Source organism: Syngnathoides biaculeatus, chromosome 3, assembly GCF_019802595.1.
Source record: "Syngnathoides biaculeatus isolate LvHL_M chromosome 3, ASM1980259v1, whole genome shotgun sequence".
NCBI classification, from domain to species: Eukaryota; Metazoa; Chordata; class Actinopteri; order Syngnathiformes; family Syngnathidae; genus Syngnathoides; species Syngnathoides biaculeatus.
In genome coordinates this window covers 37,019,364-37,046,195 of record NC_084642.1, presented here as the reverse complement: position 1 = coordinate 37,046,195, position 26,832 = coordinate 37,019,364, and the positions used below count along the sequence as shown (strand labels likewise).

The 26,832-nt window shown below is 40.9% G+C and overlaps 1 protein-coding gene across 14 annotated transcripts in view; it reads left to right on the top strand.

Moving 5' to 3' along the window:
* LOC133498603 (liprin-alpha-1-like) overlaps positions 1-25,694 on the top strand; it is a 131,274-nt gene extending 105,580 nt beyond the window's left edge. For 3 of the 14 annotated variants that reach the window (XM_061815663.1, XM_061815662.1, XM_061815676.1), the window contains 13 exons: positions 7,184-7,277; positions 7,630-7,641; positions 8,625-8,706; positions 8,815-9,015; positions 9,211-9,273; positions 9,635-9,661; positions 13,426-13,601; positions 14,032-14,129; positions 14,235-14,410; positions 23,562-23,630; positions 23,709-23,874; positions 24,029-24,114; positions 24,318-25,694. In XM_061815663.1, coding sequence (XP_061671647.1) covers positions 7,184-7,277; positions 7,630-7,641; positions 8,625-8,706; positions 8,815-9,015; positions 9,211-9,273; positions 9,635-9,661; positions 13,426-13,601; positions 14,032-14,129; positions 14,235-14,410; positions 23,562-23,630; positions 23,709-23,874; positions 24,029-24,096 — 1,232 coding nt within the window. In that variant the 3' untranslated portion in view covers positions 24,097-24,114; positions 24,318-25,694. The remainder of the gene's footprint in view (positions 1-7,183; positions 7,278-7,629; positions 7,642-8,624; positions 8,707-8,814; positions 9,016-9,210; positions 9,274-9,634; positions 9,662-13,425; positions 13,602-14,031; positions 14,130-14,234; positions 14,411-23,561; positions 23,631-23,708; positions 23,875-24,028; positions 24,115-24,317) is intronic. The other 11 variants (XM_061815664.1, XM_061815666.1, XM_061815671.1 and 8 more) reach the window with 11 other exon arrangements.
* The last annotated feature ends 1,138 nt before the right edge of the window (positions 25,695-26,832 follow it).

Below are 26,832 nucleotides of genomic sequence, written 5' to 3'. Positions count from 1 at the left end.
ACAACGTTTAAACATGCCTTCAAAATAAGATAGTTATGCCACGAAAATGAATTTAAAGTGCTGGTAATGGGAGACAATGGCAGCCAAAATGTGTTGCTTCTGTCAAGTTTATTCCGTTGTTTTGTTTTGGTTGCTGTCACTCCAGAAAACTGCAATGCAGCCCTATGGGGCACAAACCAGTGCAATCTGTAGGCCGGTCCCAAGCCCGGATAAATGCAGAGGGTTGCGTCAGGAAGGGCATCCGGTGTAAAAACTGTGCCAAACAAATATGAGCGTTCATCTAAAGAATCCCATACCGGATCGGTCGTGGCCCGGGTTAACAACGCCCGCCCCCGGCACTGCTAACCTGCAGGGCGTCGGTGGAAATTCAGCTACTGTTGGTTGAAGACAAAGAAGAGGAGGAAACCGGATCCATCGTCAGAAGAAAGGGAGGAATGCACAGAGCCTACAACTGAGTGTAGGGACTTTGAATGTTGGGACTATGACAGGAAAAGCTCAGGAGTTGGTTGACATGATGATTAGAAGAAAGGTTGATATTCTGTGCATCCAAGAGAGCCGGTGGAAAGGTAGTAAGGCTAGAAGTTTAGGAGCAGGGTTTAAATTATTCTACCACGGAGTAGATGGGAAGAGAAATGGAGTAGGGGTTATTTTAAAGGAAGAGCTGGCTAAGAATGTCTTGGAGGTGAAAAGAGTATCAGATCAAGTGATGAGACTAAAATTTGAAATTGAGGGTGTTATGTATAATGTGGTTAGCGGCTATGCCCCACAGGTAGGATGTGACCTCGAGTTGAAAGAGAAATTCTGGAAGGAAGTAGATGAAGTAGTTCTGAGCATCCCAGACAGCGAGAGAGTTGTGATTGGTGCAGATTGTAATGGACATATTGGTAAAGGAAACAGGGGCGATGAAGAAGTGATTGGTAAGTACGGCGGAAAGGAACTTTGAGGGACAGATGGTGGTGGACTTTGCAAAAAGCATGGAGATGGCTGTAGTGAACACTTATTTCCAGAAGAGCCAGGAACATATAGTGACCTACAAGAGCGGAGGTAGAAGCACGCAGGTGGATTATATTTTGTGCAGACGATGTAATCTGAAGGAGGTTACTGACTGTAAAGTAGTGGTAAGGGAGAGTGTAGCTCGACAGCATAGGATGGTCGTGTGTAGGATGACTCTGGTGGTGGGTAGGAAGATTAAGAAGACAAAGGTAGAGCAGCGAACCATGTGGTGGAAGCTGAGAAAGGAAGAATGTTGTGCGGCCTTTCGGAAAGAGGTAAGACAGGCTCTCGATGGACAGCAGAAGCTCCCGGAAGACTGGACAACGACAGCCAAGGTAATCAGAGAGACAGGCAGGAGAGTACTTGGTGTGTCTTTTGGTAGGAAAGGGGAGAAGGAGACTTGGTGGTGGAACCCCAAAATACAAAAAGTCATACAAGGAAAGAGATTAGCGAAGAAGAAGTGGGATACTGAAAGGACTGAGGAGAGCGAAAGGAGTACATCGAGATGCGATGTAGGGCAATGGTAGAGGTGGCAAAGGCTAAACAAGAGGCATATGAAGACATGTACACCAGGTTGGACACGAAAGAAGGAGAAAAGGATCTCTACAGGTTGGCCAGACAGAGGGATAGAGATGGGAAGGATGTGCAGCAGGTTAGGGTGATTAAGGATAGAGATGGAAATGTGTTGACTGGTGCCATTAGTGTGCTAAATAGATGGAAAGAATACTTTGAGAAGTTGATGAATGAAGAAAATGAGAGGGAAGGAAGAGTTGAAGGGGCAAGTGTGAAGGACCAGGAAGTGGCAATGATTACTAAGGGGGACGTCAGAAAGGCACTATAAAGGATGAAAATGTGAAAGGCAGTTGGTCCTGATGACATACCGGTAGATGTATGGAAGCAATTTGGAGAGATGGCTGTGGAGTTTTTGACCAACTTATTCAACAGAATAGTAGCAGGCGAGAAGATGCCTGAAGAATGGAGGAAAAGTGTGCTAGTTCCCATTTTTAAGAACATAGGCGATGTTCAGAGCTGTGGGAACTATAGAGGGATAAAGTTGATGAGCCACATAATGAAGTTATGGGAAAGAGTAGTGGAGGCCAGACTCGGGACAGAAGTAAGTATCTGCGAGCAACAGTATGGTTTCATGCCCAGAAAGAGTACCACAGATGCATTATTTGCCTTGAGGATGCTAGTGGAAAAGTACAGAGAAGGTCAGAAGGAGCTACATTGTGTCTTTGTGGATCTAGAGAAAGCCTATGACAGAGTACCAAGAGAGGAACTGTGGTACTGCATGCGTAAGTCTGGTGTGGCAGAGAAGTATGTTAATATAGTACAGGACATGTATAATGGCAGCAGAACAATGGTGAGGTGTGCCTTAGGTGTGACAGAGGAATTTAAGGTGGAGGTGGGACTGCATCAGGGATCAGCTCTGAGCCCCTTCCTGTTTGCAGTGGTAATGGATAGGCCGACAGATGAGGTTAGACTGGAATCCCCTTGGACCATGATGTTCGCAGATGATATTGTGATATGCAGTGAAAGCAGGGAGCATGCAGAGGAACAATTAGAAAGATGGAGACATGCACTGGAAAGGAGAGGAATGAAGATTAGCCGAAGTAAAACAGAATATATGTGCGTGAATGAGAAAAGTGGAGGGGGAAGAGTGAGGCTACAGGGAGAAGAGATACCGAGGGTAGAAGACTTCAAATATTTAGGGTCAACAATCCAGAGCAATGGTGAGTGTGGTAAGGAAGTGAAGAAACGGGTCCAAGCAGGTTGGAATAGCTGGCGAAAGGTGTCTAGTGTGTTATGTAACAGAAGAGTCTCTGCTAGGATGAAGGGCAAAGTTTACAAAACAGTGGTGAGGCCGGGCATGATGGACGGATTAGAGACAGTGCCACTGAAGAAACAACAGGAAGCAGAACTGGAGGTGGCAGAAATGAAGATCTTGAGGTTCTCGCTCGGAGTGACCAGGTTGGATAGGATTAGAAATGAGCTCATTAGAGGGACAGCCAAAGTTGGATGTTTTGGAGACAAGATTCGAGAGAGCAGACTTCGATAGTTCGGCCATGTTCAGAGGCGAGAGAGTGAGTATATTGGTAGAAGGGTGCTGAGGATGGAGCTGCCAGGCTAAAGAGTTAGAGAGAGACCAAAGAAAAGGTTGATGGATGTGGTGAGGGAAGACATGAGGGCAGTTGGGGTTAGAGAGGAAGATGCAGGAGATAGGCTAAGATGGGAAAAGATGACACGCTGTGGCGACCCCTAACGGGACAAGCCGAAAGGAAAAGAAGAAGACTCCAGAAAACTGCTCTTCTCACAGATAAGATGTTGGAAATGGCAACAGGGTTTTCAGTGCTTTGGTGGCAATCTCCAGGTATTCTGCCATGACTTTAATCCAGGACATGGGCAAGTTGTCTCGAAAATATCTTTAAAGCCACCGTTGTTTGCGATCTCCAGCAGTTGATCTTGTTGCACAGACATGCGGGATTCACCTCGTTTGCTGATAAATCGGATCTATCCCTTGGTGGTTTGCGGGTCATTTTTGGTTGGGAAGTACCACTTGACTCTTTTAATAGCAAAGACAGGTGATCGTGCACCAGCTGGGAGAATGAATGTGCTCCCACTGGTGACTACTTTCTGAGTGAAATCTTTGCAGCAGCTCTCGTCATTCAAAAACTCTTGCGAGCAATTTTGCTCTGGATAACTTCTTATTTCCGTGTTTAAGAGAAGACATGTGTGCTGTGCGTCCAAAAAGCTCCTAAAAAAGTCCAGAGTTAAGGGCGTGTGCTTTGATGTTGTCAGTAACTTTCTTTTCTTGGAAGTTGCGGGCTCTTCTTTTGTCACTTAACTGAGCCTTTTCCCCTTCGAAAAGAAATTTTCCTAGGATGTTTTTTACTTATTTTGCTTGGTTGTGGGTTAAATTTTGGCGCTGAAGTGACAGAGATGTAAGCAAAAGAATCCGGTCATTTTTCAAAATAAAATATTTTATAGATTTGGATAATGAATACAACGGAACTAATTGGTTATTTCTTTGGCGGCCCGGTACCAATTGATCCACACCCTAACCCTCCTTAAAGAACTCTGCATCAATGTGTCCTCTGTTAATCACTACTTCTCCCCGGTCACCCTCACTAAACTTGTAAATTGTACACACTAGCAAATGCTCGTGCTGCATTTCCACACGCCTGCGGAGTCCCGTCTCACTCGCTCTCTCACACGCATGCACGCACGCACACACACACACACACACTCACGCACGCACACACACGGCTCGTAGAGGCTTTAAGTTTGCTCACCTACAGCATTGTCACATGATGATTATAAACATGGTCCTTGAAGAAATACACTTCCAAAAAAGGCCTTTTTCATCCATGTTTAAAACCTGCACCCACCATCTAGGAAACTCTTCCTCCATGTAAAGATGAGGAGCACTATACAGAGGCACGTTTCTGAGGCCGTACTGTATATGTTTTTGAAATTTTTAGAACCAGCTTTTGCTGCCCATAAAGCCTCATCCCCGAGGGTTGAATCACAATGCGGGAGAACAACAACGAGGAGAAAAGTGCCCTGTCCAGAGCCCTGGAGGACATCCCAGTAGGTAGCATAGTGCCCGTGCCATTTGCTGCACAAAATGGTTTATTCTTCCCCCTAAGTCCCAAAAAGGATAGAAGTGCTCCCTAATAGGAGCCCATTCCTCCCGCTGGATGCCTGAAAAGATAAACGTGCATGCGGAGTCACCACCTCTCAGGCGCCGCAAAGGAAGCTTTTGCTGGGGTAGCAACGCTGAGGTGGTATTTTAAAGATGTGATTTTTCCGCTTATAGGCGGAATTTTGTCTTTTTAAATTGCATTGATTAAAAAAAAAATGAAAAATTCTGCCATAATCCGACCGTAACCTGTGCCAGAATCCGCACTCGTTCATATTCCGGTCTGACCATTGCAAGCGAGGTGGAAAATTAGATGCACGTCTGTTGATTGGTCAAATGTGTTCCTCCAGACCAATGAAAATGCTTGTTGTATACGAGGCAGTTTATGGGGTCATTTGCAAGTAAACACAATGGCGGTGCTCGAGAGGAAAGATGCCTCTCGGGTGAAAGAAATTGATAGATATGTCAAAATTAAGTTCCGATGGAATTGGATGGAACGAGAAATCGTCAATACTGTTGGAAAAAAGGAAGTTACCACTCTGTTGAGCGACTTCATTTGCAAAATGAATCGACCTGGCAAAGCATTCTGCACATGGGGTCAGGATACTTTTTGACTATGGATCAAGAGGTTTCAAGGCATTGGAAGTTCACGCAAAACAAAACGCGTCAAACAACCGAAAGCAACTGAATTTTTTTTTTTCCATAACTGGTACATTAAGATCTCAACCCAAAGCCAAAAACCAACAGCAGTTGTAGACAGTGAAAGTTCAGAAGCAATTACTTGTAAAATTGTCTGTATTATTTACTGATAACGACACATGACGTTAATAATTGTTGTCAATTTCATGCATTTCAGTCAAGCCAAAAGAAACTTAATTTTACTAAAACAAGAAATGAAAATGTTTTTGAATGGATATGATATACACGCTATGAAAGCACACTTGCATGCCATGATGCAAATCTCAATTCAAGTTAGTAGTTGGTTGAATTTATATTTGAATTTGTAATTTTTGGGGGTAAAGGTATGCACCTAAATGATGAACAATCATATTTTGTACATTTTGAAAACAGAATAGCATTTATTTATAGATGTACTAGATATATTTCATTCATAATACAATTTATACATAATACAACAAACTTTCACGTTAAAATTGGTGATCCTACTTTCAATATGCTTGCACCTCCAGATCCCTGGCTATTTTTCAGTCTTTTTTCATTCAGTCAAATCACATGTCTGATTGTAACTTACATCATCAAAAAATGTTATCGCTTAAAAAAACTCATCACAAACACAACACTAAGAGTACATATGCGAGACGGTCAACAGCATTGATGAGACAACGTGCACAACAAGGAGTTGAGTGGAAAGTTGCTGTCTGAGGATCCGATGATGCGCATCCAATCAGCTCACGGGATGGAGCCAGTCATGCTCTCATTGGTCAATGTCGCAGCGGGAACCAATCGCGCGCCTTGTATCAATGTGTCTTTCTGCAATATGCTGATTTGGGTATATATATATATATATATATTTTTTTTTTTAAATAAAAACCCGCAAAGGACTGAAGATGCAAAAAGTGAAGCACAAAATAGGGAGGAAACCCTGCTGTTTCTACATATAGAAGGCATCTCGAACCCGTTATGACAAAAAAGCTTTTGTACCAGGTATTCAATAAGTTATACAATACTTTTTTCTCGTGGCATGTCACATTATTGCACATAGCTTAATTCCTGAAGTTCTTTGGTTTATTTTTTCTACGCATGAATTACGTGGGTTTTTTCCCCCAACATAAATATTTTCTGTGGAAAAAATGGTGAGTTACTTATTTCAGTTGTGCGTGCGTGCGTGCGTGTGTGTGTGTGTGTGTGTGTGTGTGTATTTATGTATGTAAACCTGGCATGTGAATAGGTGTGTAAAGTTGTTTTGTTGTATACTCTACGTGCATTAATTTTGATACTGCTTGCCTCATTCGAGTTGCAGTTGAACTAGAGCCTATGATTGCTGAGTTTTAGTGAGAGGGAGGAATGGTCCTGGAATCCTGAAATGGCTGTCTGACATGGCCAAAGTTAATAAATACTTTATTTTTAAATCTACATCTCAGTAGCACGGTGGAAGAACTGGTTGGAACATCTATTTAACAGTTCTGATGACCCGGGTTCAAATCCGGCCTCACCTGTGTGGAGTTTACATATTCTCGCCGTGCCTGAGTTTGCTTTCTCTGGACACTCCAGTTTCCACCCACATCCCAAAAACATGCTTGGTAGCTTGATTGAAGACTAAATTGCTCATAGGTGTGCATGTGATTGTGCATTGTTGTTTGTTTATATGTGCCCTCCAGTTTGCTGGCGACCATTTCAGAGTGTGCCTCGCCTCTCACCCAAAGATAGCTGGGATAGGCTCCAGCACGCACGCCGAGTGTGGATAAGCGGTTCAGAAAATGAATAAATTTACAGCTCATTCAACACACTGTGCTACTAGAGGATCTCTATATTTAAGCAATGTTTAAGGTCTCTTAGCAGCAATAAACATTGTGTTTTTGTTCTTAGCTGGTACCCCTGAAGGAGAAAGCTCAGCCAAGGATGCCTTACCAATGGGCACCCTGGGCGGCCCTGCAGAAAAGAACAGAAAACTGCAGAAGAAGTAGGTGTCGCTGTTAAATGACTGTATTAGCCTTTTTATCCATATACTGTGTATTAAGTATTTATTGTAAAACGTGTGGTCTTGCACTGATGCTGCATTTTCATGCTAGTTCATACACACAAATTGCCTGTCCACATGGCTCCTGCTTACTCCTATTATCAGTTTATTAAATTATTTTCATTCAACACAATCTTTTCCACTTCAGTCACGTCGCACCTCCATGTTGTTGTTTTTTTGTAAATATAAATAGCTACGCATTTAAGTACTTTTAACAGGGATCAGTTCATATTTTTTTGTTTTGTTTTGCCAATCTCCCTCTTTTTTTATCACCCTTTCCTCCTTCTCTGTGTAGTCCAAAGACAGGGTAAGTTGATTCATATTTGGTTTTGCTTTTTCTTCCAACACTTGAAGTCCTCATTGCTGCTGTCCTTCTGAATGTCTGGTAACTTTCCCACACTGCTCTCCACCTAACTTAAATGTGTATGCTGCTTCGAAGCATGAAGTTCAACTCAATGTGAAAATTGTTTTCTTTTCTTTATAAACATGGAGGACACTGCATAATCAGTTGCTGAAAGGTTCTTAATAGGAAACCAGTCCAACCAATTGTTGGAACATTTTTTTTTACCCACTGTTAAGCTTTTGTATGCATAATGATGATGAAGTGTGCCACCTAATGGCAAACTGACATTGACAATAAATAGAATGTGTTTCCAGGCCAGTTTAGGGAATTCCCTCTGAGAGCACTCAACATTCCTTGCACCTTTCTCAAAACTTAATAGCAGTTGTCCTTTACCATCGGACATCATTCACTAATAAATGTGTAGAAATTTGATGTGAAATGTACGTACCGGCCAATTTTCTTTACACCCATACAGTCCACTCAATAGTATTATGACGGCAAGGTCACTTTCATTTTTTTGTTGTACACTGACCACATTTGGTTTTTAGATCAAAAGATGAGTATGAGACAAAAGTCAAGAATCTATTCACTTTTATAGTGACCAAAAGTATTGGAACGGTCAAAATATCTAAAAGCATAAAACATTTATTTAGTGGCATAGCCCCTACTTATATCATCCCTAATGGGGGACAAAAAGGTCTGAACATACACAGTCAGGACTTTCAAATTACTTACGATGTTTTTACTCTTTTGGTCTTCAAGGGCATTGGTGGTATTTTTTCACTTTCTGTAGATGAGAATGTCTTCGTTCTTACACTGCTTGACTCTTTGTTTTTGCTTGCTATGATACTGAATGTGTTTGTGGGGATGAGCTTGTGTTCTTATATTGGGTTTGGTTCAATTAAGCTCTAATTACATATTATTTTAAGTATTAATTTCTGTGTCAGGCATGAACTGTTAGATGAGGCACGCAGGCAGGGCCTGCCTTTTGCCCAATGGGATGGACCGACTGTTGTCGTTTGGCTTGAGGTACAGCATTGATCTAAGTTGAAATTATTTTAAGAATTAACTTTTGATTTTATTGGTATTCATGTGATGACTGTTTGGTTTTGTTTTTTTTCTTTGTCCTTTGACCAGCTGTGGGTCGGCATGCCTGCTTGGTATGTAGCTGCCTGTCGTGCTAATGTAAAAAGCGGAGCCATTATGTCAGCACTTTCAGACACAGAAATCCAGAGGGAGATTGGCATCAGCAACCCATTACATCGTCTGAAACTACGCCTTGCCATCCAGGAAATCATGTCACTCACTAGCCCCTCTGCCCCTCCTACCTCCAGAACGGTATTTGTCTCATACTTAGAAACATTCTAACACCTCTTAATCTCACTGAGCATGGTACTCTCATGGATTAACATTTTAAGCGTTTATTTTTTTGCTTTGACAACAAATGCTCCCTGATTTTTCTCTTCTGTCCTGCACCATTGTCCTTTCTATGCAAACTTCATTTACTTGTGATTGGGGGTGTCAAATGATCAGACCACAGGAAACGTTTGGGTCACACATGAAGAAATGGAAAGTTTGGCAGCCACACATCCCACGGTTAGTCTTTGAGATTGGCTGAACACTGGTTTGTTTCTCACAGCTCTGGTGACTGTTGGGCCTGTTCCAAGTTGGCGATACAGAACATCAGTATTTGACAGATGATGATGATAATCTTCAGGCCTTATTGTGATTTGACCTTTCGGCTACTTGGAACAGTGTCTCATCCACTCACTCTTTGGTATATATTTGTGGTGGGAGTTGGGAATATGGTGTGATGTGTGTGTCGACTCAGAATGAGATATCGTTTCATTTTTATATTAAAATTTCACTTCCAGCTGTTCTAACCCAGCACGGCAATCTGACTAACACAGCCTTTTTTTTCCTTCATCACCATGCTCACTAACCATGCTAACATCAGGAGGACGACGAAAGTAGCTGGGCCCAGGTTTGAAAATATATGTCACCCTTTCAATTAACTTGTGCTCAATAGCCTGCCAAGCCTGTACCTCCTAACCCCATAATGATGTAGTATCAAAACTAAAAATTCTGATACTCTGAATGACGCGAACCTTTCTTCTTTGAAATGTCAAAACTGACATAGCCACTTCCAACTCGTAGGGTTTATTCCTCCAATCTAGGTAACAGACTTATGCTAACAAACTTAATGTCATTATGATTTTAAGTTTATTAAAAAAAAGTTACTCTGGATTGAGGATAAATCATTAGCAAGCCTCCTCTGACTGTCATGTGACTACCTCTTCTGGTGACGGTCATTGACGAGGGAGAAAAACAGATTACCGCTCACTAATGTTAGTTCTGTTCAACTATGCCAAGAAAGCAGACTAGAGAGGAAAAATATGGTTAATAACCCTAAATTTATGGACTCTCTCCTCATTTGGGGAAGCAATATGGGAGCATTTCGGGCACCTAATAGAGAACAGAAAATGCAAGACCCAGACTATAGTTGTGGCCAAAAGTTTTGAGAGTGGCAAGTATTGAATTTCACAAGGTTTGCTGCTTCAGCGGTTTTAGATCTTTTTGTGATGGGTTAATTGACAACGTGTGTTAATTGACGGCATACCTGGGGATGAAGCCACACCTCAAACACTCTGCTTCCTTCTTTTAAATCATGGGAAAATCAAAAGAAATCAGCCAGTAAATCAGAGAGACAATCGTTGAGCTCCACAAATGTGGCTCATCGTTGGGTGCAATTTCCAGATCCTTAAATGTACCTCAGTGTCAAGCAAATACAGTGACAGGTGAAACCCCCCCCCCAATAATGTATTTCTATTGTTTGTGGCATTAAAGAAAAAATAACAATCTGTTAAATTAGAACAGTTTACAATTTTAGAACCACAGGTGTAAAATTCTTCAAGATTATAACACATATCAAACAGCCTGCTTAGTCCCACAAAGCATGCTGGATAGATATAAATACTGTTTTAAGTGGATGTTTTGTGTCATTTATTTCTCAAGTAATCTATCTTTTTTATTTGCTCGTTAGGCTCTTCTTTTTGCTGTGGTGTGATAATTTTAGTTTCGATGTGACACCGTGAGTGTCTACAACATCGTCAGTAATGACCTGCCTACGCTGGCAGTGTGTGGGGCAATGCAAGATACTTATGTTTACACATGTGAAATGCAATTGTTCCTCACTGCCTCTGCAGCACCAACCCCTACTCCATTACTCTTCCCAGCTACTCCATGGTAACATAATTTAAAGCTTACCCCTAATCATCTAGCCTTACTACCTTTCCACCTGCTCTCTTGGATGGACCACATATCAACCTTTTTCCTCATCATCATGTCAACCAACTCCTGGGCTTTTCCTGTCATAGTCCCAACATTCAGCTGACGAATTCGCTTTACTCCTCTTTTTTTGTCTTCGACCCACAGTAGCTGAATTTCCACCGACACCGTGCAGGTTAATGGTGCAGGGGGCGGACGTTTTTAACCTGGGCCATGACCGATTCTTTCTGGGATTCTTTAGATGAATGCTCCCATTTGTTTGGCAAAGTTTTAAGCCAGATCCCCTTCCTGACGCAACCCTCTGCTTTTATACCGGCTTGGGACCAGCCTGCAGATTTCACTGGCTTGTGCTCCCATAGGGCTGGATTGTTGTTTTTGGTTTTTTGTTTTTTTTTAATAACTTGGTCATCAGATATTTAGTTCCATGTCAAAACACAGGCAACAATGCTGAAAAATAAACTCGCTTTCGTTTTCAAATATACGGTGCACGTTGGCGATGGCGGAGTCTTTTGCGGAGATGATCAATGATGAATCAATTGGATCGGCAAATTATAATGATGAAGCTCATCAACCGATCAGCATAAAATGCTCATTGTCGCCCGATACGATCAAATCAGCGTAGTGCCAATTGCTTAACCCAAAGCCTGGATGTCTTGATACCCAAATCTAAATCTTACTTCACAGAAAAAATTGTGCAAAGCACACCTAGTACCCAAAAAGAGTGGAAGCATCCATCCTTTTTCATCAGCAGGAAAGCCCAGACTTCCCTTTCCCCAGCCACTTGGTCCAGCTCTTCCGAAGTGTTCCCAGGCCAGGAGACAGTCTCTCCAATGTGTCCTGCGCCTGGAAGCCTCCTCACAGTGAGACATGCCTGCAACACCTCACTGGGAATGCATCCAAGGGGTATCTTAATCACATACATGAGCCATCTCATCTACAGTGAAGAAAATAAGTATTTGAACACCCAGCTATAAGTTCTCCCACTTAGAAATTATGGAGGCGTCTGAAATTTTCATCGTAGGTGCATGCCCACTATGAGAGAGATAATCTAAAAAGAAAAATCCAGAGTGGGGGTGTTTTTCTACACATGGGACAGGACGACTGCACTGTATTAAGGCAAGGATAACTGCGGCCAAGTATTGTGAGATTTTGGGGAACAACCTGTTTCCCTCAGTCAGAGCATTGAAGATGGGTCGTGGCTGGGTCTTTCAACATGACAATGACCCGAAGCACACAGCCAGGAAAACAAAGGAGTGGCTCCGTAAGAAGCATATCAAGGTTCTGGTGTGGCTTAGCCAGTCTCCAGACCTAAACCCAATAGAAAATCTTTGGAGGGAGCTGAAACTCCGTGTTTCTCAGCGACAGCCCAGAAACCTGTCTGATCTAGAGATCTGTGTAGAAGAGTGGGGCAAAATCCCTCCTGCAGTGTGTGCAAACCTACTACTTATTTGCAGCTGTATCACACAAATAATTCGTTTAAAAAAAAAAATCATACATTGTGATTTCTGGATTTTTCCTTTTGGATTATCTCTCTCACAGTGGACATGCACCTCCGATGAAAATTTCAGACCCCTCCATGATTTCTAAGTAGGAGAACTTGCAATATAGCAGGGTGTTCAAATACTAATTTTCTTCACTGTGACTACTCTCAATGCAGAGGAGTATGGTTCGATGTTAGTCCCTCCTGGAATGCCAAACCGCTCACCCTATCTCTTGGGTAGAGTCCGGACGCCATGTGAAGGAAACTCATTTTGGGTGCTTGTATCTGTCATCTAGTTCTTTCGTTCACAACCCACAGCTCGTGACTGTAGATATGGATAGTAACATAGATCAATCAGTAAATTAAGACCTTTGGCTCAGCTCCTTGACCACAAAAGTCTAATACGGAGTTGCGTCACTGCAGATGCTGCAGCAATCCGTTTGTCCAACTTGCGCTGAAATTTTCCCTCACTCATGAACAACATTCTGAGCTACTTGAACTCCACCACTTGGGGTGTGATGTCCTCCTCAACCCAGTCATAAACATCCCTATGTAGTTACTCGTTATCTTCATGTGCAATTAAATAAACAGATATATTTTGGGATTAAGATTACTGTTTTGTTGAAATTCACTGAAAAGTACAGAGCCCGCTTACTGTTAAATCTTAACACCAATACTAGTGTGGTGGTTTTATACACCAATCTTTGCGAAATCATGCTGGTTTCTCCCTTTTTTTGTGATTGTGATTGTGTGGTAACAATTAAACTAAAGCCTGAATTGGCTGAAACATTTCACGAGGGATTTCAAATATTTTCTTTGTGTATGACATTTTGACATGACATGACATTTTTTTATAAATAGGTTAGTGATGCCACCATATCCTGCAAAGTAACCATTTAATAATTCATTTGAATTTTTGTTTTATTTTATTTGCCCATGTTTCCAAATGTGTTTCTTTAAAAAAGTTGTTTTAATCATAGACATTGGCGTATGGCGACATGAATCACGAATGGATTGGTAATGAGTGGCTACCCAGCTTGGGTCTACCACAGTATCGCTCATATTTCATGGAGTCCCTGGTGGACGCCCGCATGCTTGATCACCTGACCAAGAAAGACCTCCGCGGACAGCTGAAAATGGTAGACAGTTTCCACAGGTAAAAGACATCCAGAGCAAACGTGTGTCCTTTGTCTGATGTTAATCGAGTGCTTCTCAATTATTTTCTGTTACCCGCACCCCACTCCCAGGAAGAAGAAAACATTTTGACCCCACCCCAAGCCCCCGCGAGTACACTTCTGTATAACATTGTATATAAAGGATCATCTTATCTCATCCTTATAAACATTGAATATAAAAGAAAAATATAGATCATCTTACTACCATCTACTGCAGATGTGCAATTCCATTTTATTCTAGTATGGCAAATCATAGTTCTTCAGGGTCTTACACGCCCCCTGGCATCGCATTGCAACCCCGCTGGATACACCTCAATATTTGAGAAGCACTGTCTTAATCCAGCATGCCACATACTCATGTTTATCAAATTGCTGCTAAACACTGATCAGAATTCAATTTCTGGTTAATAGGAACAGTTTTCAGTGTGGAGTAATGTGTTTAAGGAGGCTCAACTATGACCGAAAGGAGCTGGAGAGAAGAAGGGAAGAGTCACAGCTCGAGTTTAATGGTAACAAAAGCAATTGTTTTAGCAGCAAGTATGATCTAATTTACCTTTGTCATCTAATTATGCAAAAAAAAAGTGCATAGTAAATTCCTTTGTCCCTGATTTCAGATGTGCTAGTGTGGAGTAATGAGCGCCTGATAAATTGGGTCCAGGCTATTGGGCTGAAAGAGTACAGTGTCAACCTCTATGAGAGTGGTGTCCATGGCGCACTGCTCTCTCTGGATGAAACCTTTGATCACAACTCCCTGGCACTACTCCTGCAGATTCCTACACAGAATACTCAGGTACAATAGCACATCAATACTGTATTACTCAGCCTATAAAACATAAAAAAAATAGTTGTATAAATTACAAAAACTCATTATTACTTGTCCTATGAACTAAAGATTGTCGATTCAGGTTCACGCTCAGGTCAACAGATGTGATTTTCCCTTTTATAGGCGGAATTCCATCTTTTTAAATTGCATTGATTAAAAAATAAATAAAATTCTCCGTATTTCTGCAATATTCCGATCGTAACCCGTGCCAGAATCCACACTTGTTCATATTCCGGTCCGATATTTGGAAGCGAGGTGGGAAATTAGGTACGTGCCAGTTGATTGGTCGAATGTGTTCCTCCTGATCAATGAAAATGCTTCTTGTATTCGAGGCGGTTCATGGGGCCATTTTCAAGTCAACACAATGGCGGTGCTCAAGAGGAAAGACGCCTCTCGAGTGAAAGAAATTGATAGGTCAAAAATAAGTTCCAATAGGATTGGATGGAATGAGAAATCATCGATACAGTTGGAAAAAGGAAGTTGTCACTCTGTTAAGCGACTTTATTCGCAAAATTGATCGACCTGGTAAAACATTGTGCACATGGGGTCAGGATACCAGGGTTCGTACGGGTCAGGGAATTTCTGGAATATCATGGGAAGAAATATTGCCTTTTCCAGGTCTCAGAAAGTCCGGTAAATAAAAAAAATATTTGGCTTGGGTCGGGGAATGTCATGGGATTTTCAGTCACTGTGACTTGATTGGTGCGATCGCACTCGCAAATCTGCACAGTCTAGCACGAAAAATCACGCGCGTAAAATTTGTTACGAGTAGAAATATATATATTCTCAGCGCAATGGAAAAACAATTTTCTCTTTTTTTTTAGTAAAAAAGGTCTGGTCTGAAGCCAAAGTAGAAAATACAGGATGAGATGGTGTATAATGTTAAAATTCCACTTTGGCACAGCCTGATAGAGGATTAAAGCATAGACAATACAGTGCACAAAAAGATAATTCTCTATTTTAAATATAGGAGACCTCATAACATTAACCTTAAAACTGGTTGTTAGCATCATTCAGCTTTTAACATGCATTGCTAAAGATATTCTGCAAGCAATAATTCAGTTTTACACCAAGAAAAAGAGACAGGGATATCATTGTGGGTAAAAAAAAAAATGGAACAAAGTTGGATGTGACATTTCAAATTTACAGTTCATAGTTGGCTTGGTTTGGTTAGCAATGTATTTTTTTGTTTGTTGACATTTTCATTGTAAGTTTGCAAAAACGCAAAATTGTTCTTAAAAATGTTCTAATGGGAATGTAAATGCTGTAATCTCAATCTTTGAATTAGGCATGTACCTTCAATGGATGACACTGATCTGACCACAGTGCATACGTCTGATGTTGCTCACGGTGGTCAAAGGGGGTGCTCATGGACTTAGTGTGTTTGCTCAGAAGTAAAAAATTTGAGGGAACGTTGATTGTAGGCAAGTTTGAAGCCTAAGGCTTGGTTGCATAAAGCCTTCGTAACTGAAGAGTACTCTTACCTTACAACACAGCAGGTAAGAAACCACTTACGAGCGTGCTTTACTGCCATGTTGTAGTGATAGGATAAGCAAATTCAAAGGCGAATGGCTTTGTAAAAGCATGCCCATGTCTCTGCTGATTACACACAAAGCCAATAAGCTTCTTATCAACAATACTTTTATACACTTGTAATTATAGTTTATATTTTTAATAATCATAAATTTCACAGTCATTATGATGCACCTACTACATTGTTAAGCTTTGGCACTTATTTAAGTGGGAACACACGATCATCTAGCTCAGCAGTCGGCAACCCGCGGCTCCGGAGCCTCATGCGGCTCTTTCATCCTTATAATGCGGCTCTGATTGGCTTGGGAAAATAAATTACTAAAAAAATTTTTTTGTATTTAATTGAAGTGCGTTTTATTTGTGTTAGTTTTTATATTATTTTAGTTCTAAATTTGAAGATTGTGATCTTGAAATATTAAAATATTAATTAAATTATTTGATATTATTTTTTCGTCGCTCAAAATAGACGTCACACTGCGGAAGCGGGTATACCCGCTGAAACGCCGTCTATTTTGAGCGACTTTCAAGCCCGGCAAAGCCAATGGAGAAACATGCTGCGGTAAAGTAGTAGAAGTTTTTTTTTTTTCTTCATTTTAGATGTGCGGCTCCCAGTGTTTTCTTTTCCGTGGAAACCGGGTTCAAATGGCTCTTTCGGTGTCAAAGGTTGCTGACCGCTGATCTAGCTGAAATATTGCCGTCTGCCACAACCACGCAATCCAATATTAGTCGCGGAATTTTGTATTGAGTAGCTGGAAAGTCATGGAAAATTAATGGAATTTTGATTCTCTGGAAGTGTACGAACCCTTGGATATTATTGACTATGGATCAAGAGGTTTCAAGGCATTGAAAGTTCACGCAAAATGACAAAAACACGTCCAACAACTGGAAGCAACGAAAATGAACTTTTCCGTAGCTGGCACATTTGAATGTCAAACAAAGGCCAACAACCAACCCGAGTTGCAGACAGGGTAGTCAGAGTTCAGAACCAATTACTTGTCAAAATGTCTGTATTATTTACTTAATGTTAAAAATTCTTGTCAAATTCATGCATTTCAATAATTTACAAAAACAAGAAATTGAAATGTTTTTGAATGCATACGATATACACGCTATGAAAGCACGCTTACATTCCATGATACAAATCTGAATTCAATTTAGTAGTTTACTTAGTTGAATTTGTATTTGAAATTTTTTGGGGTAAAGGTACGCGCCTAAATATTGAATGACCATGTTGTGTACATATTGAAAACAGAAGAGCAGTTATCTATAGATGTACTAGATATATTTCATTCATAATACTTTTTAAAAAACTTCCACGTTAAAATTGATGATCATCCTTTGATCATGCTTCCAGCCCCCAGACCTCTGAGTCAACTTGGGAAAAAAAAAAAACAACGAATCCTGAATCATAATTTTCCCTTTCAAATGGAAACAAATCAAAGTATAGTGGTGGCTTGTGATCCAAGTTGACCCAATTTAGGGTTTTTTTTGGTGTGGATACGAGCTGCCTATCATTCCATTTTTTTTTCTTGCAAGCCCAAGCCAGTGTTCTATGGTGGCTAGTGACTAATGTGACAAGAAGCACTTTGGCTGATATATATTTTTTTTTAATTAGTGGCTTTCAAGATGAACATTGACACTACCATATGGTGTTTACTCAAAAACTAACTATAAAAGAATTACATGTCTGTGCATATATGTGTATAGAGCTCGTGCACGTAACGTCACCATTTTCACGGCACCATATTGCCGGTCAAAAAGAATTGCTCGACAGTGTGGGGGGACATTGAACCAGAGCAGAATATTCACAATGCCCGAGACAAGTTGTGCTGTTGGTTGTAACAACAGATGAGACAGATATTCAAAGAGGTCATTCTGTAGAATACCATCTGAAAAGATTTCAAAAGATCAAGAGATTATCAGCAATTAAACGTGATAGATGTTGGTAGGAATTATTCCTCTCAATCTCAAATTCCTAAGAAGTATTTATAATGCCAAGTTGTCTCATTTGAGAACAATGCGTTTAAAAAAAAAAAAAAACGACAGGAAGTCATCTCCAACATACACGGAAGCATGTTCCGGCTACTCGTTAATCTTCGGAAAACCTCTACCTGACAGATGTTTTTTTTTTTTTGTAATGTGCATTGTTCTCAAATTAGTCCAATGCGTATTTAAAAAAAGAAAATAAGCCGTTTGTCAGAGAGGTTTACGTAGATTAACGTGTGGCTGCAACACGCATCCGTGTACGGGGCTGAAGCCTATCTCAGCGGTTTATTTTCTTTTTCAGCATGCTTCGTGTATGGAGGAGCCGACTTGGTCTTTTTTTTTTTTTTTTCAATCATAGTTAATGAATGCGAATTTGTGTAAAACCAGGGGTCTTTTATTTAAATGTTATTTGTATTGAAAAAAATCTGAGTGGCTCCATCACTATGTGAGATTTATTCTTGATTGAGAACAGATCCAGCAACAAAGTATTTGTATGCGTCCAGACTTTGCTACACTTTCAAACTTTTCCGTGTAAATCTCGACGACTTACTAATCAGATACATGTGTAGATCTAGTTGTCCAAGACACGCGGACGGGGTTTAACAGTCCACTTTCTTATCAGCGAAAACATCGACTTCTGCATTAAATATAGGTCCTCTACGCCAAGGGTCTCTTATTTTTCCATGTACCTTCGTTATCACCTTCTAAATGTTTAACGGTATCGGACAAAACTCTGGGCATTGTGCTATAAGACATTTTCGTGTCGTCTCCAACCGATTTAGCATTGCACAATGCTTTGTTAGACTGGCAGTTTGGCCAGTCACGTGACTTCGGTGACGTAGGTGCACAAGGCCTATACAGTGCTGTGAAAAGGTTTTTGCCCCGTTCTTGATTTTTCTTTTTTTTTTTTTTTTTTTTCATTATCTCACACAAATATTTCAAAATCCCTCAAAGACAACCCAAGGAAATACAAAATGCAGGTTTCAAATGACAACTCAATTTATTAAGGAACAAAAAAAAAAAATCCCAAATCACTGTGATAAAGTAATTTCCCTCCCCCTCTTTGTTAACCACACATTTGGGAAAGGTGAATTCAGTTTCATAAGCCACACCTAAACCTGATTACCACATTACTTGTTTAATCAAAACTCACTTAAATAGAATGTCAGAGAATGTGACGTAAGCTACAAGATCTCGAGAACCAATGCATCATGCAATGATCCAAAGGAATTCAAGAAGAAATGAGGAAAAAAAGTGCTTGAAATCCATCTGTCTAAAAAAGATTACAAAGCCATTTCCAAGGCTTTAGGGCTCCAGCAACCACTGTCAGAGTCATTATCCACAAATGGAAAAAACTGAACCGTGGCAAACAGGAGTGGATGGCCAACTAAAATTACCCCAAGAGTGCGACAGCAACTCATCCAGGAGGTCCCAAAAAAACCCTCAAACAACATTTAAATACCTGTAGGCCTTGCTCGCCTCAGTTCAGGTTCTTGACTACCATAAGAAAGACTCTGGCCAAAGGTTCCCCAGACAAAAATCCCTTCTGTAATCGAAGACTACAAAGGCTCCTCTCACATTTGCCAAAATATATCTTGATGATCCTCAAGATTCAAGACATTTTGTGGACTGCAAGTCAAAAAATTAACTTTTTGTAGATGTGTGGCCCATTACATGGATGTAATAACTTGCCACTGAGGTGAGGTCAGCACCGTGTATTTTCAAATCCAGATTAAAAACTCATCTTCTGAGATTACTTCCACTTTTCAGTGATATTTCTTGTACTACAACATGTTTTAATTGTACTTTGTAAAATTTTATGTGTTTGAATACTTTTAATCATGTAAAGCGCATTGAGTTACTATCCATCCATCTTCAACCGCTTCTCCAGGCCGGGTGACGGGGGCAGCATCTTTAGCGGGGATACCCAGACTTCTCTTTCCCCAGCCACTTCATCCAACTCTTCCGGAGGGATCCCACGGTGTTCCCAGGCCAGCCAAGAGACATAGTCTCTCCAGCGTGTCCTGGGTCGTTCCCGTGGTGTCTTTCCGGTAGGACATGACTGGAACACCTCACAAGGGAGGCGTCCGGGAGGCATCCTGATCAGAGGCCCTAGCCACCTCATTTGGCTCCTTTCAATACGGAGGAGGAGCGGTTTGGACACTTAGCCCCTCCCAGATGACGGAGCTTCTCACCCTATTTCTAAGGGAGAGCCCAGACACCCTGCGGAGGAAACTCATTTCGGCCGCTTGTATCCAGGGTCTTGTTCTTTCGGTCACGACCCACAGCTTGTGACCATAGGTGAGGGTAGAAACGTAGATCGACTGATAAATTGAGAGCTTCAGCTTTCGATTTAGCTCTCTCTTTACCACAATGTATTGATACAAAATCCGCATCATTGTAGACCAGTGGTGCTCAATGCGTCGATCGCGAGGCATTTTCGGTCGATCACGACGGCGTGCCAAGAAAAAAAATAAAAAGACATCAGACGTTTTTTTTTTTTAACTTTGGCTCACTGCGCATGTGCAAGAAACGTCAGTGCAGGAAAACACGCTGTCAGTGAGCTTCCCCTATTTTAAGCTCTTGCTTAAGAAATCTTCACAAAATTAGTATGGATGCTGTAGTAAAGAATATAAAAACGTATCACTTTCATACGGAATGGGAGGTGGACAACTTTTTCACGATGTCATTTTCAAAGTGCGTTTGCCTCATCTGCCAGTGTAGTGAAATGTGGAGCGGCATTTTGGAACTGTTAATGGAAAATGCAACACCGACATTCCGCCAAAAAGCAAGCTGAGAATGAGAAAAGTCAGCGAACTAAAATCCCAATTGGCCGCACAGTAATCACTTTTCACACAATATAGTTCAACAGCGAAAGCTTGTTTCCGGGTTCATCACATTGTTAATAACAAGAAGTCCTTCCAAGATGATCTTTTAAAAATAAGGCAGAAATATTATCTTCAATGAAATCTCTGCAGCTTTAAAGGAGCACAGTTACATGGCGCTCTGAAGGCATGGCTGATGTGTGGATGTTTCTCACTGCAGTTGGACGAATCCACTGACGTGAGTGACATAGCCCAGGTGTGCATTTTCATTCGTATGGCATTTAGTGATCATCGTGAACTTAGTTACAAAAAATGTTTAAAGTTAATTACGTTGTGTAATATTGGCTCATGCGGTAATGCAAAGCACACAAACATACATTTACACATAAAGAATCCTCAATATACTTTAAAATAAATGTTTTGCATTTTTGTAGTGGGTAGATCTTTGCGACCTGGTCATTCCATTTCATCATTGGTCATTGAAAAAAAAACAAAACCCGAGAGGATCCTGCCATGGGTATAGAGCTTGTCCACGGTTTCACGTTGTATCGATACATTGTGGTAAAGAGAGAGCTAAATCGAAAGCTGAAGCTTTCAATTTGCCTAGAGCTTGTCCACGGTTCCAAGACGAAAGCCACATTGCTCCTCTTGAATCCAAGATTTGACTTCCCGACGGAGCCTCCTCTCCAGCACCCCTGAATAGACCTTACCAGGGAGGCTGGGGTGTGTAATCCCCCTGTAGTTGGAACACACCCTGCTGTCCCCCTTCCTAAAAAGGGCGACCACCACCCCAGTCTACCAATCCAGAGGCATTGTCCCCAATGTCCACGCGATGTTGCAGAGGCGTGTCAACCAGGACAGCCCCACAACATCCAGAGCCGTTAGGAACGCCGGACGAATCTTACATACACCCCCGCAGCCCTGCCACCGAGGAGGTTTTTAACTCAACTCCAAAGATAGAAGAGCCCACCTCAGAGAACTCAGACTCTGCTTTCTCATGGGAAAGTGTTTTGATGGAATTGAGGAGGTCTTTGAGTATTCTCCCCACCGACTCACGATGTCCCGAGTTGATGTCAATAGCTCGCCACCCTCACCATACACAGTGTTGCCAGTGCACTGTTTCCCTCTCCTGAGACGCTGGATGGTGGACCAGAATTTCCTTGAAACCGTCTTGAACTCCTTTTCCGTGGCATCACCAAACTCCTCCCACACTCTGGTTTTTGCCTCAACTACCACCAAAGCTGCATTCCGCTTGGTCAGCCGGTACCTATCAGCTTCCTCGGGAGTTCCACAGGCCAGAAATGCCCGATAGGAGTCCTTCTTCAGCCTGACAGCATTCTTCACTGTTGGTGTCAACCTACGCATTCGGGGTTGCCGCCACGACAGGCACCGACCATCTTACGGCTCCGGTTGGCCTCCTCAGCAATGGAAGCGTGGAACATTGTCCACTCGGGCTCATGGGCAAAGTTCTTTCAGAGGTTGGAGTTGAAATTCCTTCTGACAGGGGAATCCACCTGCAGTTCCCAGCAGAACCTCACAATATGTTTGGGCCTGCCACGTCGGACCAGTATCTTCCCCCACCATCAGAGCCAACTCACCACCAAGTGGTGATCAGTTGACTGCTTCGGCCCTCTCTTCACCCGAGTGTCCAAGATGTGCACCCATAAAGTGTGTGTTCCGATAGGATAAAAAAATATGCAGGAGGAAACTCAACAAAGCAACGCATATATATATGTATATATATATATATATATATATATATATATAAAGGGAACTGATTATACTATTAGTATAACTACATCTATAGCTAAGATAGTGAGCAATGTAGTTGAGTGTATCAGTACGAGACGTAAAAAGTTTGAGACTTAAACGTGAAAAGTAATTACTACTGATCAGCTTCTTTAACATGTTTTGCTGGACAGTGTAGAAATTGTAGGATATATTTTTGTGCATATTCTATATCTATACTGTAATATGTATAATGTGGGGAAAAGGACAATTTTAAATGTCTTTTTACTGAATAGTTCACTTAATCCATTTGTTTTGTGATAAGATGGCATATTTTAATGACAAATGTGATTTTGTGCTTTCCAGTGATAGCGGGATGGGGGCAAAAAAATCTGGGCTTGCCCCTTGGGGAACTTATGCCCAATTTTTTTTTTTGGTCAGGACTTGGAAATTTTACTTTCAATTTTTGTCTGAATTTTGTTCACAGATATCGCCAGAATGCAGGACCCCCCCTAGTACTCACATTTGTATTTTCAGGAATTTTGACGAAAGTCCACTTTCATCTCTATATAGATAATTTTCAAATCATAAACGTGATTTTATTTGTTGGACAATGACATTTCTTTATTTCTGAGTTGTACAAAGTAATGATTTCATTGTTGATAGTCATTCATTACAGACTATACAATAAGGGAGTGGATATTTAGATGACCAATCCAAGCTTTTATTATTACATATATGATCGAAAATTCTGTTCCCCTCTCTTCCCGTTGGTGCTGTCAATTCATTTTATGGGTGCTTATCGCCACTGGCTGCTTTTGTAGGCCTAGTCCTACTAAAGTAAGTTTTTTCGGCTTGTCCCATTAGGGGTCGCCACAGCGTGACATCTCAAATGAACGCTCATTTCTTTGGCACTGTTTTTATACCGGATGTTCAATAAAAGGATACACCTAGTAATTTCTGTGCTTTTCTCTCTCTCTCTCTCTCTCTCTCTCTCTCTCTCTCTCTCGTTCTTTCACTTTCTTTTCACTTTCTTTCTCCTCTAGGCCAGAGGAACTCTTGAGCGCGAATACAACAGTTTGCTGGCCATCGGTACAGGCAAGAGAATGGAAGAGGTGATAAGCGGACAGTGTCCGTTGAATCAAATGACATCAGGCATGATGGAAGTAAACCCTTTTCTTTTATCATACCAGGATGATGACAAGAACTTCCGGCGTGCTCCCTCATGGAGAAAAAAGTTCAGGCCCAAAGACATGAGGGGGATGTCCTTGGGTGTGTCAGACACTCTGCCGGCTAATTTCAGGGTGACCACCAGCAATACATCTGTCTCCACACAACCAAAGAGGAACCCAATGGATGGTAAGAGAAATTTGTGCATGTGTTTGTGACTAAAATGCGTTGTTATTGCAGCAAAATACCTTTCTTACTTTTAATTCTTCTTGAATGGCCTGCTTGCTCTGTAGTTCATGAGGCTGTGATTAACGGCATGTCTTTGCATGTGATTTTTGCCAAGATGCACATACAGGAAGTCAGTCTATACAGAGGCTGGACACTGCTACTGTCAGGACCTACTCTTGTTAACATAAACCTCTCACAACGGTAAGATAACATCATGCAGGCACACAACTGTCGCTTGCATCTCAAGAATCAGTCCTCTTCACAAACAGAACTTAGCTTTGTAGAATTTTTCAATTCTAATAACACGTTTCATGCCTTTTCTTTCTTTCATTTCCCTCCCATCCATCCCTGTCTTCTGTTCTGCCTTCCTTCTTGTCTGTATATCTCCATCTTTCCCATCTCAGTTTATCCTCATTATTTCTATAGGTAACCGCTGGTCAGAAGATGAAGGGGAATTCCCTGCTTTCAAGACCAGGATGATGAACTAACAGATTTCAAGGACACTAAAAATATATCACATCGCAGAGAGACAGACAGAGCTTGCTCACCAATCTCAGTATCCCTAGAGGAAACTGTCTAGATGTATCCACATTTTTTATATTTATGTAAACCAATGGGACATTTAAATGATTTTAGAATACTATGTATATTTTTTTTTTTTGCCTGAATCACTTTCATTCAACTTTTTACATCTCCTCACTGTGCTTATCAGCTCTCAGATGTAATTGAATGTTTCTACTGTCTGGAGTTTGTATATTTCTACCAACAGACATTTTATCTAATCTTTTTTTATAATCTTTATTTGACCAGATGTATTTTATTCCTTGTTGTTTTGAAATATAATCAATGGTTAAGTGATTTGTGATATAATTTAATTTCAAATTGTTACCCTTTTCAAATGTTTTTTTTTTAGCCTATTGTGGTTTTCACGTAAATGCAGCTCTTATGTAGGTCAATGGGTGTGTGAATATCAGAGAAACTGATGGAGAGACCATTTTGCAAATTCCTCAACACTGTGAGTACTCCATCACCATAAAAATAACTGCAAGCAAGCCAGGTGATGTTGACAGGAAATCATCCCTGTTAAACGCAACATATACATGATACCAAATGGAAAGTTTTGAATTTAAGAAACTTAAGCCATATATCAGTACCAGTAAAAGAAAGCTAGGGCCACTTTAAAATGCAAGTAAAAACCAAATTCCAGATTCTCTTTAATTGGCCTTGCATCCAAGACCTCTTCCTTACTTGTCCCTGCCATATGTGTCCCTTTAATCACAGAAAAAGGTTGTGCCCTTTGAGAGCACCATCTGTACAGGGGGATGTTGAACGTACAGAAGAATTGAAGGGGCAATTTGCTTGGGCGGACCAATTTCACTGTAGACTTTGTCAATTCTCGCTGTAAATCGACAGGACTAAATATTTTTTGATTATTTATCAAGACTTTATATCAAACCTGTTTATGAATGAAACTGTCCTTTTCTGTTATTTATTATTACTCATTTATGTTGTCTTTTATCATAGTTTTAAGATATAATCCTCATCATAGGTATATGTATTATTCTCCACGGCAAATCGGACAGAACCAATTTTCTTTAACCCTTTGTGTTAAAATACAAAGTACAATTTTTGTCTTCATTGTTGTAATTTCGCATGCTATTTTTAGTCCTGCTCTTCCGTTTGAATTGTCTGGTCGTATAACAATGTACAGCCTGAGTGCTTAACTATTTTTTATCACAGTATTATTTATTGGTTATTTTCAATAAAATACTGAAACATTGTCCTTTTCACATTAAAACTTTTGTCTACTCAAACTTGGTATGCTTTGGTATTTGTATTAACTGACATGACTAAAAAAAAAAAAAGAGTTGGACCTCACAATATTTTAAGTAACAAATTTCTTGGTCCGTACACTAGAAATTGTTTCTGTAGTTATGTTTTTGAATGACCTGACTGCAATCAAAATGTGACTTCATACTAATCTTGACGTAAACATGAGTCTATCATTTGACTCAGTAGTGTGCAATCAATTCAAGTCCTGTTTTGTTTTTCTGATTCTGGTAGGTTTTCTTATGTGCAAAAACAGGACATTCTACTACGTCTCTTATTGAACACTTGCGTCAAAAGAAGCAGTGTGGAGAAAAAGTTAATGCCCATTTATGAAGGAATTACAAGGGTAACTACCCTGCCATCAGCCACATTCCTGAAAATTATAAGGAGATAGATAGATAGATGATAGATAGATAGATAGATAGATAGATAGATAGATAGATAGATATAGATAGATAGATAGATAGATAGATAGATAGATAGATAGATAGAGTGAAGAAAATAAGTATTTGAACACCCTGCTATATTGAGAATTCTCCAACTTAGAAATCATGTTAATATTTGGTACAGTAGCCTTTGTTTGCAATTACAGAGGTCAAACATTTCCTGTAGTTGTTCACCAGGTTTGGACACACTGCAGGAGAGATTTTGGCCCACTCCTCCACACAGATCTTCTCTAGATCAGACAGGTTTATGGGCTGTCACTGAGAAACACTGGGTTTCAGCTCCTTCCAAAGATTTTCTATTGGGTTTAGGTCTGGAGACTGGCTAGGCCACGCCAGAACCTTGATATGCTTCTTACGGAGCCACTCCTTTGTTTTCCTGGCTGTGTGCTTCGGGTCATTGTCATGTTGAAAGACCCAGCCACGACCCATCTTCAATGCTCTGACTGAGGGAAACAGGTTTTTCCCCCAAATCTCACAATACAGAGCCTCGGTCATCCTCTCCTTAATACAGTGCAGTCGTCCTGTCCCATGTGCAGAAAAACACCCCCAAAGAATGATGCTACCACCCCCATGCTTCACATTAGGGATGGTGTTCTTGGGATGGAACTCATCCTTCGTCTTCCTCCAAACACGGTTAGCGGAA